The 18362-nt window shown below is 33.0% G+C and overlaps 1 protein-coding gene across 1 annotated transcript in view; it reads left to right on the top strand.

Annotated features, from left to right (window-relative positions):
- The window catches only part of Fstl5 (follistatin like 5), a 530620-nt gene that overhangs the window by 432881 nt on the left and 79377 nt on the right, over positions 1 to 18362 (top strand). The window contains exon 11 of the mRNA XM_051199180.1: positions 2534 to 2652. Coding sequence (XP_051055137.1) covers positions 2534 to 2652 — 119 coding nt within the window. The remainder of the gene's footprint in view (positions 1 to 2533; positions 2653 to 18362) is intronic.

The raw sequence follows: 18362 nt of genomic DNA on the forward strand, positions 1-18362 counted from the left end.
TGCAAAAAACAGGGTTAAAAGAACCATACTGAACATATACAGAGGTGAAGGATGGAAATAGTTCAATGAAATAAACAGATATTCTGGATGGTAACTAGTTGCCAGTTCCACATGTGTTCCAATTCATGATGCTAATCATCAGGCAGAATTCAAGGTAGATGTGTTCTCACTTGAAATTGAGAGGAGCATTGTAAGAAACATGGAAAACTCCAGAAGTTTCTACACAACTTGAACAGACAACAAAGTGTAGTTTGTTTATTGCTCCAGCATTATGCAGGAAGCAATATTATTAAATTAATAGTTATTAATAAATAACTTACATTAATCCATTTAATGTACACAAGTAGGTTTTACTAACACAAATAAAAAGTAGCCATCTTTTTAAGCCTTGCTATATGTATAGGTAATTTATATTCTGTTATGCACAGGTATGCATTTAGCTTAAATCTGACAACCAATGAATATTTACTTATGAAATTTTGTGTGTCAAATTTCACTTGTATATAAGTCTTATCATTTCTGCTACTGATCAGGAATATCTTTTCTTAATGTGTATTTTCTGGAACTGTAATTAACAGATCATTGTTGAAATAATCTATAGTCATTTCACTCTATGTTAAGTTATTGCATGACATAAAATCATGTGTTATAAGAGAAAGTATAAAAATACTGTGTATTAAAACCGCAAAGTCAGAATTAATCTTTGAATATGTTTTCCTCCCAATAATGAAAATGGAGAGATATGACTATATGTCTAAAATTTATGACTTTATATTTAGTAGATGCCAAATTATAATATTATGAGTTAAGTTCTTACACAAACATTTATGTAAATGAGTAATTTTATTTTGTTCCTCAATGGATGCAAAGCTTGAGAGTGGACTTAGCAAACTGGGGGGTGGGCTCATTAGTAAAACATAAAAATTGTTAGTCAATACCTGCTGTTAAAATTTGAATGAAGTTCTCTAGAATTTATGGAACCTTGAGACTTCAGCATTTCAATTAACATTTGACTTTCCAACGTATCATGATATAAGATGATCCTTTGTCTTTCAAAGAACTTGTACTGTGTAATTGGCTGAATAAATTAGAAGCAAACAGTATTATTGGAAAAAAGAAACATTCCATCCAGATTTTTAAAAAAGACCCATGGACTTGGAGTTGCATCTAGTGAATGTAAGCAGAGACTGAATCTAAAGAAAAGACTACATGAGTATTGGTAGTCCATATCGTGGGTGTATGCTCCCAGGACGAGGGTAGCTTAGTATAGTGGTAACACAGAATTTGAGGGTACTCCTTCAGAACAAATAAGGTTGTGCACTTGGGTACTCTGGCAGGTATGTACACTCCCAGGCATGTAACATGAAGATGTGGGACCTGCCAGTCAGGTTGTTTGTTTCTAGAACAGTTTTGCATGAATACATAATATCCCTGGACATATGTGCAATGCCCACGGACATGTGTGAATGAGGACATGGACACTTCCAAGCAATTCCAGACAGTTGTATACACTTCCAAAACAAGTGTTCATCAATATGTGGGGCCCATACAACATGTATGTACTTTCTTTGGCCCAAAGTTCATTTGTTTGTACATGATAGACTTGTACAGATGTGTACACTTTCAAACAAGTATGCATGAGGCTGTGGGAGATCCAGGTAGGCAAGCACTCTTTGAGTGCATGGATCCCTTAAGAGGTAGTCAGAGCTTCAAAACTTAGATTTCAGCAAACCTCATCCATGTTTCAAGTGTCTCCTTTTACCTCCATGTGCCTCTTGTGGACTTTTTATAAGAGCATAATTTTATATGTAATGCTTCAGATATGTAACAGACACCTTAAAATACTTATTTTAAAAATTAACAGATTTTTGTAAAAGTGTAATTAGTTTAGACTTCAAAAATGTCAACAAAAATAAACACTGATATTTAATACCTTTGTATAGGATTTTTGACAGTATATATTCTCCAAAATCTAGTACATTAGATCTATTTAGTTTCTAAATTCTTTATACACAATGTCCTCACAAATCTTTCTTGGGGAACTATGGTAAATACTACAATGGACCTTGCTCTTCATTAGTGACTCCTTAACAAATATCCATAATAATTATGGCTGGGATTCACTATAATCTGTGTAAGAGTTCATGATTCAATTTGTACTTATTTCAAGAGACCTTGCTCTTCATTAGTGACTCCTTAGCAAATATCCACAATAATTATGACTGGAATTCACTATAATCTCTGTGTAAGAATTCATGATTCAATTTGTACTTATTTCGAGAGAAATGAAACATGCATTGATTTATATAAAGAGATCCACCTCACTTCAGGTCAGGAAGACCAGGAAAATACCTGTTTGTGTGTGTGTCTCATTCACAGAGGCTCATGCACAGAAGTCCCGGTAGTTTGTTTAATTAGCATTATGGAACATCTCTAATGTAGCATTTCTAGGGAATTGATGGGTGCTCAGTTTTTATTGTAAAGGTTTCTGAATGTTATATTTCGAACTTTTGAAATGTGTTTTATTTCTAAGGTCTTGGAATTGGAAACATGTTCTATGTTTTTTATGAAGATGGAATCAAAGTGATACAACCCACAGAATGTGAATTTCAGAGGCATATTAAGCCTAGTGAAAAGCTCCTTGGATTGCAGGCAAGTATATGTAAAGTTCCTTTGCAGTTTTTATGAAAGAATTTTTTTTAATTAAAAATACATTTGGAAACACATTGAAGCTTATAACAATGTGAAACTTTGTAGGGAAGAACATTCTAAGTTTGTCATGCTGTCTGTGATTTCATGAAAGTTAAGGAAGGAAAATAATCAAATTTTATCAGTTAAATACTTATTTATGCTATAATGAATTTGATAGAGACAAAATTTCAACAATAAATACAACATTTAATAACTTTATTAGGCTACTTAATTTAGAATATCTCCAGTTTTTTTTAGGATACCCTTTCTTTAACAAAATAAAAAAAAACTGAGGATAATTTTTAGAATGTAAACTTATTTTACCTATCTGCTCCCACACAAATTTAGACTTATACTTAACACTCAAAATGGGATTATAAAAAATATAATGAACATACTTACACATAAAATTCTTTCCTAATTCCTATACTTAATTTTGATGAGGCCATGACATAGACTAAAGAAGACATTTAGGATCACAAATATAGAACTTGATTGTTTATCTTCATCCGACCCATTAGAAACAAGTAGTGCTGCTCTATATTTATATATGAAGACAGCAATTCATAGCTAAAGCAATGCTCATGGATTAAAATTATACATATTTGGCAATAAAATGAGGAACACATAAAATTAAATTGAATTAAATAATTATTACATGATGTATTTGTTCTTATGCTTAAACATAGAAAATACGATTTTTCTACTCTGTACACATGTTGTGATACTGCACTCAATAGCTTCAAGCTTTCAACTGTTAAGTGTGTTTATGGAAAGATAGTGGAGTATATACAAGATGACAATATTTCTTTAGGGACATCTGTCTCTCTGTTTCTATCTCTTTTTCTCTATATCTCTGTCTCCCTCTCTATTTCCCTCCTTCACTACTTCTCCTATCCCCTCTTTCTTTCCTTTCCTTATTATCTCTCCCTATCACCCTCTCCTACCCCACTCTCCTTTGTCTACAAAATAAATATATTTATAATATTGAACTGAGAATGGTGGGCTAAGGTGTTTAGTCCAGTATCAGTAGGACTGACCAACAGTAGATCTGTCTGCTTATCACTGCTGTGGGTCATCAGATTAGAAACTCAAATCAACCTGAATGTTAAGTAAGGATTTTAGCGTAATCAGAAAACTCAACCTAGGTTTCAATGTTAGACTTGAGATAGAATTTTGCCACGTTTAGACACATAAGTTTTGGGACATGCCACCATATTAGATGCTGTCAGTCACCTATGTAAACATTCTCTCCATATCTACATTGGTGTTTGGGCAAGCATTTGGTTACTAAGACCTGGTCAGACGGACAGAGGTAGCTACTTTCACCTGTCCTTCCTTTACAGTGTGATGACATATGTGTTCCTGACAAGATCAAATGTTGTTCTTCAGACAAATGGACAAGGAGTAATAATAAAGCCATTCATCAAAGAGTCCACTGCCTTAAATCATTGTGACTCACTCAGTTTTGTCTAACTTTAAAGAGGGATACTATTTAATCCATCCTTCATTTAACATTAATCTTTGCTTTGTGATTTTACTAAAACAGTGTTTTCCTTTATTTATTTGTCAAAAAAAATTTCCAAGAGTACTTTATCACTAAGGTTTTAGGGGATAAATATAATCTCTAGTGCCTATTAATTTATGATGATAGGATCTGAGGTACAGTTTGTACATGTGAAACCATCCTTTCTTTGGGGAAGAGAAATTAAGTCTGTCTTATCTGATTTTAGAGGGCAACTCTCTTGGATATAAGCAGTAGGTGAAAAATCTTTTGGAATCATTTTTCCTCATGAATAAAGAATAAACATTGATATGATATTTTTCAAAGTCATTTTCAACACTAAGAGAGTAACAGTTCAGTTCCCCACACAGGAAGTGGATCAGTGGATTGTAGATAAGGAGTGATACACTTAGAATATTCCATCAAATTCTTCAAAAGTTTCTGTTTACTTGCTCTAAATAAAAATTCAATTAGGTGCTACATCAGCTTGCATTAGGTTTCAGGCTTTGGGAGAGCATTGGCAAGGAAGGGTTCCTTCAGAGAGCTGTGTTTTTCCTTCATCTCCTGGTTTCATTTTTGCCCTTTGTTTTCTATCTCTGATGGACTGGACTCTTGCTTTATTTATACTAGGTATATATATGATTTCATCTTGTCAAGGAGGCTATGATCTTCAAGCAAATATATATCTATTTCAGACTTATGGATTCACATTCAAATAGAAATAAGTTAGGGGAAAATGTTTAAATTATTTTCAGATTACTGAATTTTCATTCCTTTGAATATCATGGACTGTTGATCTCATTTACCAGCCTCAAGGCCTTTACAGTTTTTTATTCAGTGCTTACAGTGTAGCTATCTTTGCATCCAGCTGATTCCTGTGACAAAACCAGGTTATTACTCTTCCTGGATACTGACCAGGATTTGAAACAATAGCCCGTGTACTGTTATGCTTACCTATTCTACTGCAAGACTCAGATGGTCTATATCTGCATTCAATGCCAATTTAAAGTTTTCTGAGAAGCAAAAATGAACTGCAGTCTTTTATTTATTTATTTATTTTGATAGCACACAGAACATGAATCTCTAAGATTCCTGCAATTTTCTCATTTGAAAATTATTTTCCCTTTTAGAAATCAACATGAGTAATTTATTACACTACCAAGGAATAGGAGATCCTTAGCCTGTATGAGTCAAAACTGATGCAATTAGCAAGCAGGAACACCTCATGTTTCTCACAGGGAGAAACCAAGTCATCCCCTATCCTAGTGACAATTCCAGTTTCTGTTTGCTTTTTGTTCTGTTTCTAATTCGATTGCAACTTTTCAATATTAGATACCCCAAATACCCATTTAAACAAAAGCCATCTAATGCTGTGTAGACACTTTACTTTCCAAGCATAGCCAGTAGGCAGACATCTGTATGCCACCCTGCAGTGCATTCTGGAAACACAATCAGGACACTCCCCCTCACAGTGCTGTCTCTGTGGGGGGCATTGCTCAAATGGGGCTTAATTTGCAAAACTGTAAGCTTTGTTCCTTCACATGTGCAGTGCATCATGCAAAGAACTTCCTACAGATAGTAATATAAAAAACACCTTCTAAATATTTCTTCAGAGATTACTCTTTACATTTCAAAAGTAATTCATTTATGAAACTGTTCTTAGAAGTGCAAGATGCAAAGAGATCTTCGGATATTTCTAAAAATCAACACCATTGTAATATTCTCAGTTTGTGTTTCTGTTGGACATGTGTTTGTAAGCTCCCTCTAGGGTGCCTTTGGAAGAGGATAGGGAGTTTAAAGCATGTATCAAGTGTCCTGATGAAGGCATGTACTTCCCTTATGCATTAGGCCAGGCAAGGTTCTGGAAGACACCATATTAAGGACACTTCAATAAGCTGTTGTTAAAAATCAGTCAAGTTCATTTAAATATTGTGAACAGAATAATTAATATGCTCAAAGTTATTTGAATTTTTCACTAGATTTTCTTTAAGGGTAGAGATGTAAAGTGATTGAAAAAAGCATTGATATAGATGATATTGAGCATAAAAATACTTGAGAATTAAAATGTGGTACAATTCATATAGGATTTAAATTATAGGTTTTGTATAGTTTTTTTTATAGTATAATAAAAGTACAGAAACTTATTGTTAAGAAATGAAAGTGTATTGTTGTTTATTTTTAAGAAATAACAGTTTGTTCCATCATGCCTCCTCATGTCCATTCCCCACTTTGTGTATTAAATGAAAAAATATTTTCCTTGGCACATAATATCTTTTGAAATATCACTATTCAATATTTTTGGGTGGTGTGTTTTTGACAACTAAACATTTTAGTGAAACCATCTCTATTTAATTTTAAATTGTACTGAAAACTCTATCAGGTTACAAAGATCATCTGAAGTATTCATGTAGGAGAGAAGCATAAATTATCAAATTAACAGTTCTAATTATATTAAATGTTTAACTTTTAGATACTCCAAAACTGTTCAGTACTGAAAATTAAATTTTTGAATGCATTGTAATTGTTTTCCCAATGGATTTCTATATTGAAATTTAGGTACAATCGCCTAATAAGAATTCAAAAAACAACAACTAAAATTTAAAATTTACTGATCTTACCTGAAGAACCCATGGATTCATTCAAGAGAAAGTGGTTTCTGACCATTGATTAATTTATTTTAAATTTTTTGTTAATCATGTTTAAGCAGTTATTATGGATTTTTCAGTATGTTGATGATGTGGTCAATATTTCCTAGAGTTTGCTAGGCTATAGCATAGTTGTTCCTTCATCTACACTGTTCATTTATTTTTAAAGATTAGAAAGAAAAATACTGTCAACAGACATTATTCTCAAATGTAAATGCACATGTACAAACAACATGCTTTATAACAATTATAGATACTCAAGCTTCTGTTTCAGTCTTTTTGTGAAAGTATATCCTATCAAATAATTCAAAATAACGAGTTTTCCAAATGGGTTTCCAAATGGGACTCCAGGAGCTTTCAAATGAAATCAAAACTTATTTTTTGTATAAATTTATTATCAAAGGTTCACAAAACCTAAAATGGTATGTGTTCTTCATCACAATGTGGTGATTCAATACATGGAGTCATTGTCATCACATATTGCTTGTGTCAGAATATATATACATGTTTTCATATAATCTTTTCTTTTTGTGGCAAAAAACAGTGCAAATTCTTTTAACATTTTAAAATTACCTATAGTCACCATGTTTTTCAACAGCACCTCAGAATGTCTTCCTGCTATCTAATTGTAATTAACTGATACCTTTTTTCTCTTCTATCTACACTAGCTTCTTATTCTCTAGTACTTCCCAGTTTGTCTCCAGTGCTATATATCAGATTTTATTTTTATTTATTTTATGTCAGAGAAATCTGTAAAAATTTGTCATTCTGACACATTTTGAACTATTTCACTGAACATAACATTAAGTTACATCTATTTTTCTTTGTGATTTCTTCTTTAAATTAGTTATTTTTAAAACAATCTTATTTTATGTACCAATCACAGTTCTCTTTCCTTTCTGTCCTCCTGCTCCCCCCACCATCTCCCCACCCTAACTCCACTCATTCCTCAGACAGGGTGAGGCTTCCCATGTAGAATCAACAGAGTTTGTCACATCATTTGGTGCAGAAACAAAGCCCTCCTCCCTAAATCTAGGCTGAGAAAGTATCCCTCCATAGGTAATGGGCTCTGCAAAGCCAGTTCATGTACTACGGATAAACACTACTGGGGAACCTGCATAAGACCAAACCAGGCCTCTGGCTTGGTCAGTTTGTGGGGCCACTGGCAGTTACATCTATTTTCTTTCATTCTTTTTTAATTATTATTATTTTTTCTTACTTTACATATCGATCTTCGTTCCCTCTCCATCCCATCATCCCAGGCCCTCTGGAACAATGCTCACATCCCATTCCCTGGCACACACTCCACAGGGAGGGTGAGGCCTTGAAGGAGGTAGCATCAAAATATGTCATTTGTAGTAGAGCCTAGGCCCTTTCTCCTGTCTCTAGGGTAAGAGTATACTTTCAGGGGTCATTTTTATAGTTTGTTACATCCATTTTCTAACAAACAAAAGATTGTCAAGGTTTTTAGAGCCAAATGATGTTCTATTATGTGCTGTCCCCTGTTTCCTTACCCATTCATTGTGATCTAAAATAATCTTCTCTAATACTGAGCTCTATAATATCACTCAAACACATCTTAAGTGAACTTTGTTTAATTCTTAATCCATGGAACTTGATTGAGTCCTCACATTGTGTCAGGTTTTTTGGTAATTGTGACTTCAAGGGCAAAGATGAGGCTGTACATGAGCTATAAATCCAACACCAATTGCTCTATTTTATATTTTTAACTATAATTGTTTGATCAATGGTTCTGGCATATTATTAGCCAGCCATTACAATTTAAATTAACCAGTTTCCACTATTTTATGTTTTACTACAAGCCTCGTACCATATTACCTTTCATCTTGCGTCCTGAGGTGCTATTTGACATCTCCCTGACTTGTCTTTTTCTTTCCATATCTCTGTTTGGATTTCCCACCTGGTGATATTCTGCCTGTCCATTGGCCAAACCAGTTATTTTATTAACCTATAGTATAAAAACATATTCACAGCATACAAAAGGGCATCCCACATCATCTCCCATTCTCTGTCTAAATAAAAAGGAAGGTTCTAACTTTAACATTTTAAAATTACATATAACAAAATACATGTCAAGCAGAGATTATAGTTACAATATTTAGTCTATTTGTATTTGACAAAACTAAAAAAATATATTATCTTTCCTATCTGTATGAGTCTAAAGTCCTATATCTAATTTATCTTTTATCATAATTAAGGAAAACTGTAATTGTAACCATCTAGTTTTCCACCCCATCAAAGAACCTAGAAGGCTATAAGAAAATAGGAAGTGAATTGTAAAAAAACATCCAAAACTCTGGCTGCCAGGACAGTCAACCAAAGTTGTTTTTGTAACATTAGGGCTATAGGCATAGAGTATCTATCAGATTTCTCAGTGAAGCAGGAAATTTGAAACCATCCCACTTTTAGTGACAGTTTGTCAGTCATTTTTCTCTGTGTCCTGTAGAATGTCTGGTAGACTTTTTAATGAAGCAGGAATCCTGAAGGACCATCCCATCTTGTTTTGACAATTTCAGTGGTCACTTTCCTATAGGTCCTGAATGTCCAGTTATAGAGTATACCATCAAGCAGTCCAGGCAAGAAGAGTTTATTGCTCAATGGCTGGCCTTGTAGGAATATGAATAATGAAGCACACTGAATAACACTGCAGAGTTTCCTTTGAAGGAAATACCTTCCCAAGATCAGTAAAGTACACTATCATGAAGATATATGATTAAGTAGCAGGAAAAATTGGCATCGAACTATGCAGAAGATGTTCTATTTTGAGCCTCATCCCACCCCACCACTGCACAGATAATGAGATACAGGTAGTGGCATCATGGGCAACACAACTTGGTTACTGGAAACATGGCTGGGTGTCCACAAGGACAGTATCTGCCATTGGACACCTGTAAGTGCTGTGGCCATAAGCTCAAGGCTTTCAGGTTAAACCAAATTTTAATATAAAAAATGTGGCTTCTTGATAAGAACAGAAGAAAAGTATAAGGCCCTGCTCAAAAATCTTTATCTATATAGCCCAATTTTCACTATAGTCAATTCTTTAATATAAAACATTGGATGTACATATTAACTGATATTTTACAAATATAGTATCTTAAAAATAATTTTAAAAGGATGCTACAGATTTTCTCATATTTTTCTCTAAATGATAAAATGAATATACTTACATTTAATGTTTTATGTCACCCTTGCATCATCAATCTGTACACAATAAAATTTGGTACTATATTTTCTGCATGCAGGGGACTGAGGTAGGGTGACTGTTGCATTATGAGTTCAGGATAGCCAGGGCTACATAATAAGATTCCATCTTAAAAACACATTAATTTTAACTCTTCTAAAACATTAATTAAGCAACAAGTATTAGGAAAAAATAGAGAGTTATTTTAAATATTTTTCTATGGCTGAGTGGTAATGGGCTTGCTTCTCACTTGTGAAGCTCTGGATTTAATCCCCGATACTGGCTATAAAGTAAAAATTTTTTGAAAGAAAGGTTAGTCAGAAGCAGTGTTGTTCCTCATTATCATTTTTATGTGTCACAGATTTCTGTGTGAACTGCAGTCAGCTTTAAAAATAGAAATGTGTATAATTATGTCTGCAGATAGATATTTAATCTGGAAGAGATAAATCTGTTTGGTCATAGTAATTTTTTTTTTTTCAGCCAGTAATAGGCTCACAAAAGTAAGCAGCCTGCCTGTCTTTCACATCAGACACTTTCAGCTGGACAGTATGTGAGGATGGAAGAATTCTATCCAAATGATAGACACCATCCACTTCTGACACCCTACACTGTGGGGATCAAAGTGTGATGCTTCAGGGGTATTATATGGACTGAATAATGGAGATGAGTCAGCAGACTGACAAGGAACTCAATCCATACCTCTTTCTCACTGATAATGCATAGAAGAATGATACACATAGTATGTGTATGGAAAGGAGAACACTATTTCATATCTAAAATCACTGAAAAGAAAGACTTATAAAATGCATGTTACTCAATGCCATAAAAAAGCTGAGAAGTGAAAGAGGCCAAAGCTCACGCTTCAGGGCATTCAAATTATTTAAATATTTTCTTAAAACTTTGTTTCTCTTTTCTTTTATGTATTTATAATGAGAAATAATTTACTACAAATAAGATGCTTCATTCAGGGAAATTAAATCCAACTTGGAGTCATTTGAAATGTTTAATATGTCTAGATTTTTTGAAACCTATTTCACAATTAAGATTTCATACCATATTTATAAAGTCACTGTCAGGCTTTATTTTGTTGTTGTTTTTTGTTTTGTTTTTCTGAATAATACTCCAGTGCATATTGATCATGTAAATGAATAGTCAAGATAGACTTGAAATGAAACAAACACTGAAGTTCAGAACTTGGCTGTGTTTAAAAGCTACACTGACAAATAACAAAGGGTCCATATTTCAAAGTCAAAAAATAATACTGTATGGTATATAATTAGAGAATTTTTTAAATCTCTTTAGTCCTAAGAACATATTGACAATTAGTTGGAGTGTTTAGGCAAACACAAATAAAAATAGAGTACACAGTGTATTTGAAGTTAGTATTATCTCTTTGAAGGATGCCTAATATACACAATATATTTGTAAGGAATATCAGTATTTCTTAGTTGTCTGACAGCTTCTCTTGGGCACTGTTATTATAATTAACTTTCCATTATTTTGAGAAAGGACAGTAGGATGTATGTATCTTATGTAGTAACAGATTTTTCATTATTATTTTTTCTTTGCTAGCCTCTTTACTAAGTTCACTTTGTAAAACTCGTTTATGATAAAATACCTTCATTATGTTGAGAGGCAAAATTAAACTGAGTCTTTTAATTGCAAATGTTTATGTAGTTATTATTCAAGTTGATTGAATGTGAAGCTGCAGTTTCCACCTAATTCACATTTATTGGCAATCACCATATTTTCTGTGAATCACTGGGGTTTTGGTATTTATTTTAAGTTCAACACATATTGCCAATTACTATTTTCTGGTTATATGACATAACTTGAGACCTTTGTCCTAAAAAGTTAGTTTGCTCTATCTCACTGTTTCATACCCTAACATGTACAGCAGACTGAAAATTTTTGTCTCTTGGATTCTCCACCCTGTAAGCTTCTAACCCAATGCAGAATTTCAAACCCTTGCAACAGCTAGGAGGATTGAAATGTTATTTAATTTGCATCCACTTATAATGTCTCCAGTTATCTCATTATATTTTATACATATTTAATACCTAAGAATATTATTTATCACATCAACTATTCATTTAGGATTGAAGGTTTGATAAACATTTTGCATTTAGATTAAATTGAATCAATAAATACCTTTGATTTTCATCCATGAATTAAAAAATAGATGCTAGAATTTGAATTATCAAATTATAGATGAGTAAATGACAAATGTCAAATAAGCTCAGTCATATTAGCCAATTACATAGGGAAATATATATTTACCATACTTAAAAATCACTCAGAAACTCTTAAATATATACAGTCAAATCTGTGCAAACAATTGTGTGAACTGAAAATGTTTTTCTTAACTATAAAGACTAGTATAATTTCATGAAGTGAAATCCCAAAAGAAACTTCTATCTGAAAATAAGAGGTGAGTTGTAGTGATTACTTGAACAATACAAACCTGATTGTGTTTAATCCTCACAATGACTCTATGTGATGGAAAACATTATTACATGCATTTCACTAAAGAGGTAATCAAGGCTTATGAAAAGTGTTTCACAACTAATATGAGGGTATCATTGTGTTTTACACATGGGTGTCATTAGCCTCCAGGCTGATTGTTCAGCTTTTCCTTCCCAATTTGGCTTCTGTCTGAATACTGCCCTTTACCTAATTTTTACACCAATAATAAAGTAAATGTATTCTTACTAGGTTGAAAGTAAGACTTTCTGTAGTGTAGTGTTTGTGCTCTTGATGTCCTAAGATAAAAATCATATAAGACAGTATTTAGGCACAACCTCAATTCAGGTAAAAATACAATGAATTGTATGTCCAAAAATATTCTGGCTAACATTGACACGAAGGAACTTTCTAATGGAATGTGGCAAATTTATTGTATTTATTTTCAGTGGTAGACACTTTATTGCTTGAGTTATAAACAGTGATCTCAATTAGAAGATGGATGAAAATACTTTCATCTAAGTTTCTTTTTGTATTTTAGAACAATGTGCATGTTCTCATCAAAGGCTTAATTATTCATCAGTGATAGAGCCCTTGCCTAACTTAAGCAAATCCTTAAGCTTTATCCACAACAGAAGAGGAAATATAAAATGCCCTTTGGTTGTAAATTATTTGATGGCTTATTTTAAATATAAGTTGGAATCATTGTGCAAAGCAACATTCAAAAAATTATATCTTGATTATTTATAAATATCTCAGGTAGATTATATACATACATACATACACAGAATTTTATGTAACACATTTCCAAGTGACTAAGAGATTTCATTTAATGTAGAACTAAATATCCCGATGAAATTTCAAAATCATGATTATTTTATATTTTTTATTTATCAGAAATTGAATAAATCATTAGCCAAAAAGCTTTTTTATATTACATAATTACCCAAGTATAAATTTATTATTTTACTTACAACAGTGAAATCAAATTTTCATCACACTGGTTGTACATATATGTGAATATAACACACATACATACATTGCTTGGGTAAGAGAGAAATTTGTACCATGGGAGCACAATCTAATTTTTTTGGTTTGTTGTTTGGTTAGTAAGTCATTTTGAATAAATGAAATCCTCCAGATAATCCAATATCATTCACTCAAGCCTGTTCTGTTCAAGAAAGCAGGAGGATCTAAATAGCTGATTTAAATTGTAGTTTATTTTTAACTTAGTAACTGAGGATGGTCTAACAAATAAAATGCATAGGCCACATTATGGTTAGTACTTCTATAGAGTTGGACTTCCCAGACTGTGACTGACAAGATGGTATGTGAAAAGATAATCCTTGATCAATTTATTATCTAACTTGAGTAATATTTAAACACACATTCATGTCTCAAATTCCATGTCTTATTATCGTAATTAGTAATGTGTCAAATGCTAATTGTTTAAAAGGATATGGTTTTGCCAAACTTTGTCACAAATATAAACTTTGAGGAAGTCTAGAGTAGAAAATCCCAGAGCTGCATTGCTATCCACATGCAAAAAATGGGACTATTAAGACCTATCCTACTTTGAAAGCACATTGATTAAGAGAATGGGTGGTGTGTTTTCAAGACCTAAGGAAAATTATTGTTTGTGTTTTTTAATGAAATCTACTTAGAGTAGGAAAATTTATTGAAGACACTATAGATTGTTTATATGTTTTGTGAATGTCTGTACAATTAGTGTTTTTGTATAAAGAGGTTTATTTAAATGTAAAGACTGCATTTGGCCAACTACTTGCTTAAGGGACTACATCAGTCTAGCTGTCTGGTATTTATTAAATTAAAGTTCGTTATAATAAAATTATTTTAGTAAAATTATGAGAATAAATTATCAGTTTACAACATGTGTGTACTAAGAAGGAACCCTTAGTGCACAATGAAACACAGCGGCCTTAGTCTTTAATCTCTGAAATGATATGGAGAGTTTGTAACATTAAAGAACAAGGGCCATGGTGACTCATAAATTGTCAGCAGTGAGCACAACTGTCCCAATTCTAATTCTCATTGTTGTTCCTGTGGCTAGGGTAAATGCCTTATAGAAAAGCACAGAAGTGAGGTAAACCAAAGTTGCTCAAACCTGTGTCTGTTCCCCAACTACCAGCAAGAAACAAGAACACTGTGTAGCATCTTGCACACTTTCAATCTAAGTGGTCATGTGTACCTATTTAATTGTTAAGATGTCAGTCCCTGGCCCCTTTGCTCCAACATCTTTTCAATTGTCCCTGTCTACGTATGGCTGTCTACAACACACTCTGAGATGAATACATGCTGCTGCTTAATTCTTTGTTCATGATATTTTGTGCATATCTTAGGATATCTTATGTGCTACTAATATGCTGTTATGGGTCATAATGCTAATGCCAACTTTTTCATTCATGGTTGTGTAAGTTGCATAAAACAGTGATTATCCTGACTATTCAAATCATTGGATAACATCTACATACAACTGAGCGAATCTGGCCTGGCTTTTAATTAGTCTCATCACAATTGATGGCCTTACTGTTACATTTGTCAGTCTTTACATATTATAGCAGTATACACTTTGGTTTTTGTTCCTAATTGTCAGGCTATTTTACATGACAACTTATATATGTATGTATGTATGTATTTATGTGTGTGTGTGTGTATATATAAAATGTTTAGAAATGACTTAAATACTCAATGTTTCTTTATGGACCCTCAATCTTCTTTCTTCTCTCTCTCCTTTCTTTCTTTTTTCTTTTTTTGTTTCTTCTTTCTTCCTTACTTTCTTCCTTCCCTTAACTTTCCTTTATTTTTGAAGTTTTCTTAACATAAATCAATATATATATATATATATATATATATATATATATATATATATTCTGTCAAGTCGTTTGGAGTAGGAACTAGGCTCTTCCTCCTGCCTCTAGGCTAAGGAAGTATCCCTACATGGAAAATATACTCCCAAAGTCCTTTGTACACCAGGGATACAACCTGCATAAACTAAACTTTATCTTGTTTCTCAATCTATCTGCCTACCTATAGACATACAAACAAACATTTCGCCTTGTTTTTGGTTTGAGTGTTTATTCAAGCTTTCACTACTTCAAATATTCCTTTTGTGTGTGTGTGTGTGTGTGTGTGTGTGTGTGTGTGTGTGTGTATTTGTTCATTGATATATACCTTGCAACTTTTCTGGAACGAGTTAAATGGATGGAAGTCTGATGAATGGGATAACCAAACATTTTTGTATGGTACCTTCTGATCATGCAAGGTCCTCAGTATGAATGAGCACTTAGTATACAGGAAATGTGTCAATGCATCAAGGAATCCAGTTTTGAGCTCTGGCTTTCCACAATTAGCAGAAAGAAAATCCAACAGGATAGAAAATAATTTAACTGAGAACTAGCCTTATAACTAGGGTAGGGATTGTATGAAGTCATAGATCAGCAAATTTTCTACACGGACAATGTTTTTGGCTTTGTATCCCATGCACTCATGGCTACTATCACAGAAAGGCAGCCATTTTGTTTTCTTAAATGGGTCACTGTAGCTGTACATCAAGGACACTTTATTTACAGAAACTTGAATCTTATTCCTGCTTTCACAGTATGCAATTATTGTATTGTCTTCTTTCTACTTTATTTTATTCTTAAAAGATATAAAAAAGTTTTAACTCCTGGATGATAGTGAATTAGACAGTAGAATGAATGTATTTCTGCACCTTTTATTTTCCAGCCCTGTTTCATAGTAATGAAAGGATATTGCCCAACAAAATAAGTGTTTGAAACATCATAAACAGTGACTCATAGCTATCCTGACAGGGGGTAGAGGCAGGAATAATGGGAGTTCAAAGCCATAGAGAGTTGAAAGTCAGCTTTGAAATCTTGTCTCTAAAGCAATTGAAAGGAAGGGTGGAAAGATGGTAGTAGAAAGGAAGACATACTATTCACAGAAATTTTTGGATGACTGAAACATGGAAGTACTTAAAGAAAATGAAATATAATAAAATTGCCTTTCTCAAGGGCAGTAATGCAAGGTTTGATAAAAGTAGGAACAGGAAGAGTAAGAGGTAAGATAGTAAACAAGTCATTTGAGGCCAAATTGTTGTAATGTATAATCAGTATAAAAATTACAATGATGAATTCCCAAGTTAAAACAAGTGTCTGTAGTCTTTCTTTCTCTCTTTCTTTCTTTCTTTCTTTCTTTCTTTCTTTATTTATTTTTACTTCCTAACGTCTTGAGAATTAGGTAACAAGGATGCTATTAAAGTACAAAATTAAAATTTTTACCATGTCCAACATAATCTCATGGACTTTTAATGTTTTGGGGTAACATGACAGATACGCATGAAACATGATTTAATATGAAAATGACCCAACTAGAATAAACTCTAATTTTTAAATAGAATTATACTTTTCTTCCTGACACTTTTCCTATTAGCATGTATTATTTTAATGTTTTTTACTGCCGGTATTTTTGTCTTTTCCTATTAAATGCTTAATTCATGAATAACATTTATATATAATTGCCACCCACAAATATAAGTATTAATATGCCTAATCTGAAACAGAGTAGTGCTATCATTAAATGGAACCTAACTGGCTTTAATCAGAAATAATGACATAAGGAGAATAAAGGAAATTCAAGGTGTCTGTGAGGAAACTTCTAATGGCTTTTAAAAAAGGATTACAAGTCAGTCTGGCCAGGGATGTCTTTTGGGAACAGTATAAAAAAAATACAAAATCAACCCCAAGTTAAGCAATTAAATTTACTGTTGAATCATTCTGAAGCAACAGCACTGTAGAAATTGCTCCTGGTCTGGCAGTTGTTTGGCTGACAGCTATGTGTCATATCATTCATATTGTGTTACTTCTGCAGACTTAGTGAGAAGATTTTTCACAAAAACAACACATTTGTAAATAATTTCCTTATATTCAGGGTGTTTCATCAGACATCAACCTTAGGTCAAACTTCCCTCTCAGCACTTTGTACATCCATAAATATCTTATCCAGTGTTTATGTCTTAAAAAAAAATAGGAAATAGGGCTTCAATGACATTCAGTACAGTTCTGAAGAAAAGTTACTGAGGTGTTTCATGGGAACTGAAGAATGAAATTCAAAACTAAAGTCTGTTTTAAACAGGTTCTGCCTCTAAGTTTGGATGACTTCTCTAACCTGTCATGTCAGTCTTCATAGGCCCACTGATGAACAGCCACTATGGTGTTTATCAACAACATTCCTTTCCTAACCCAGAGCTATCTGTATCATTCAAAACTGATGACTTGGATTACAGGTTATTTACAGGTTGCTTTGTGACCAATGGAATGCCTTGAAGAACAGGGAAGTGGAGTGCTCCTAATCCTTACAAACCAAACTTATTTGAGCTGGTAAATGTTACAAAACGTAAACATTAGACCACAACTACCTCATTACAAAATGATCTGTTATTCCATGGAATTGCACCTTTTTAAGACAAACATGATAATTACCTGCAATGGCTATGCTACCTGAGTATACAGTATTATTGAATATTAAATATAATCAAACATGTTTGATGTCACTATTTTGCTGAATCCTTTGAAACAAAGATAATAAATGGTATATACAAGAAGCACTATTTTGTGTTTTTTTAGAGAAGAAAGCAGGTACACTAAAGTAGTTTGGGATTTGATAGTGTATAAATACAGTGCGCAAGAAAGTGCAGATAAACGAAAGTCAACATTAGTTAAAAAAAATGTAAATCTGTGCAATCAATGGTCATTCACCAGTTGTGCATGAGTGCACTCAGAAATGTAGTATAAGAAGGCAGCTGCTGGCATTTTGTCATGTTGGCTTGGTGCTTTTT

This window comes from Phodopus roborovskii, unplaced genomic scaffold (assembly GCF_943737965.1).
Source record: "Phodopus roborovskii unplaced genomic scaffold, PHOROB, whole genome shotgun sequence".
Taxonomy (NCBI): domain Eukaryota; kingdom Metazoa; phylum Chordata; class Mammalia; order Rodentia; family Cricetidae; genus Phodopus; species Phodopus roborovskii.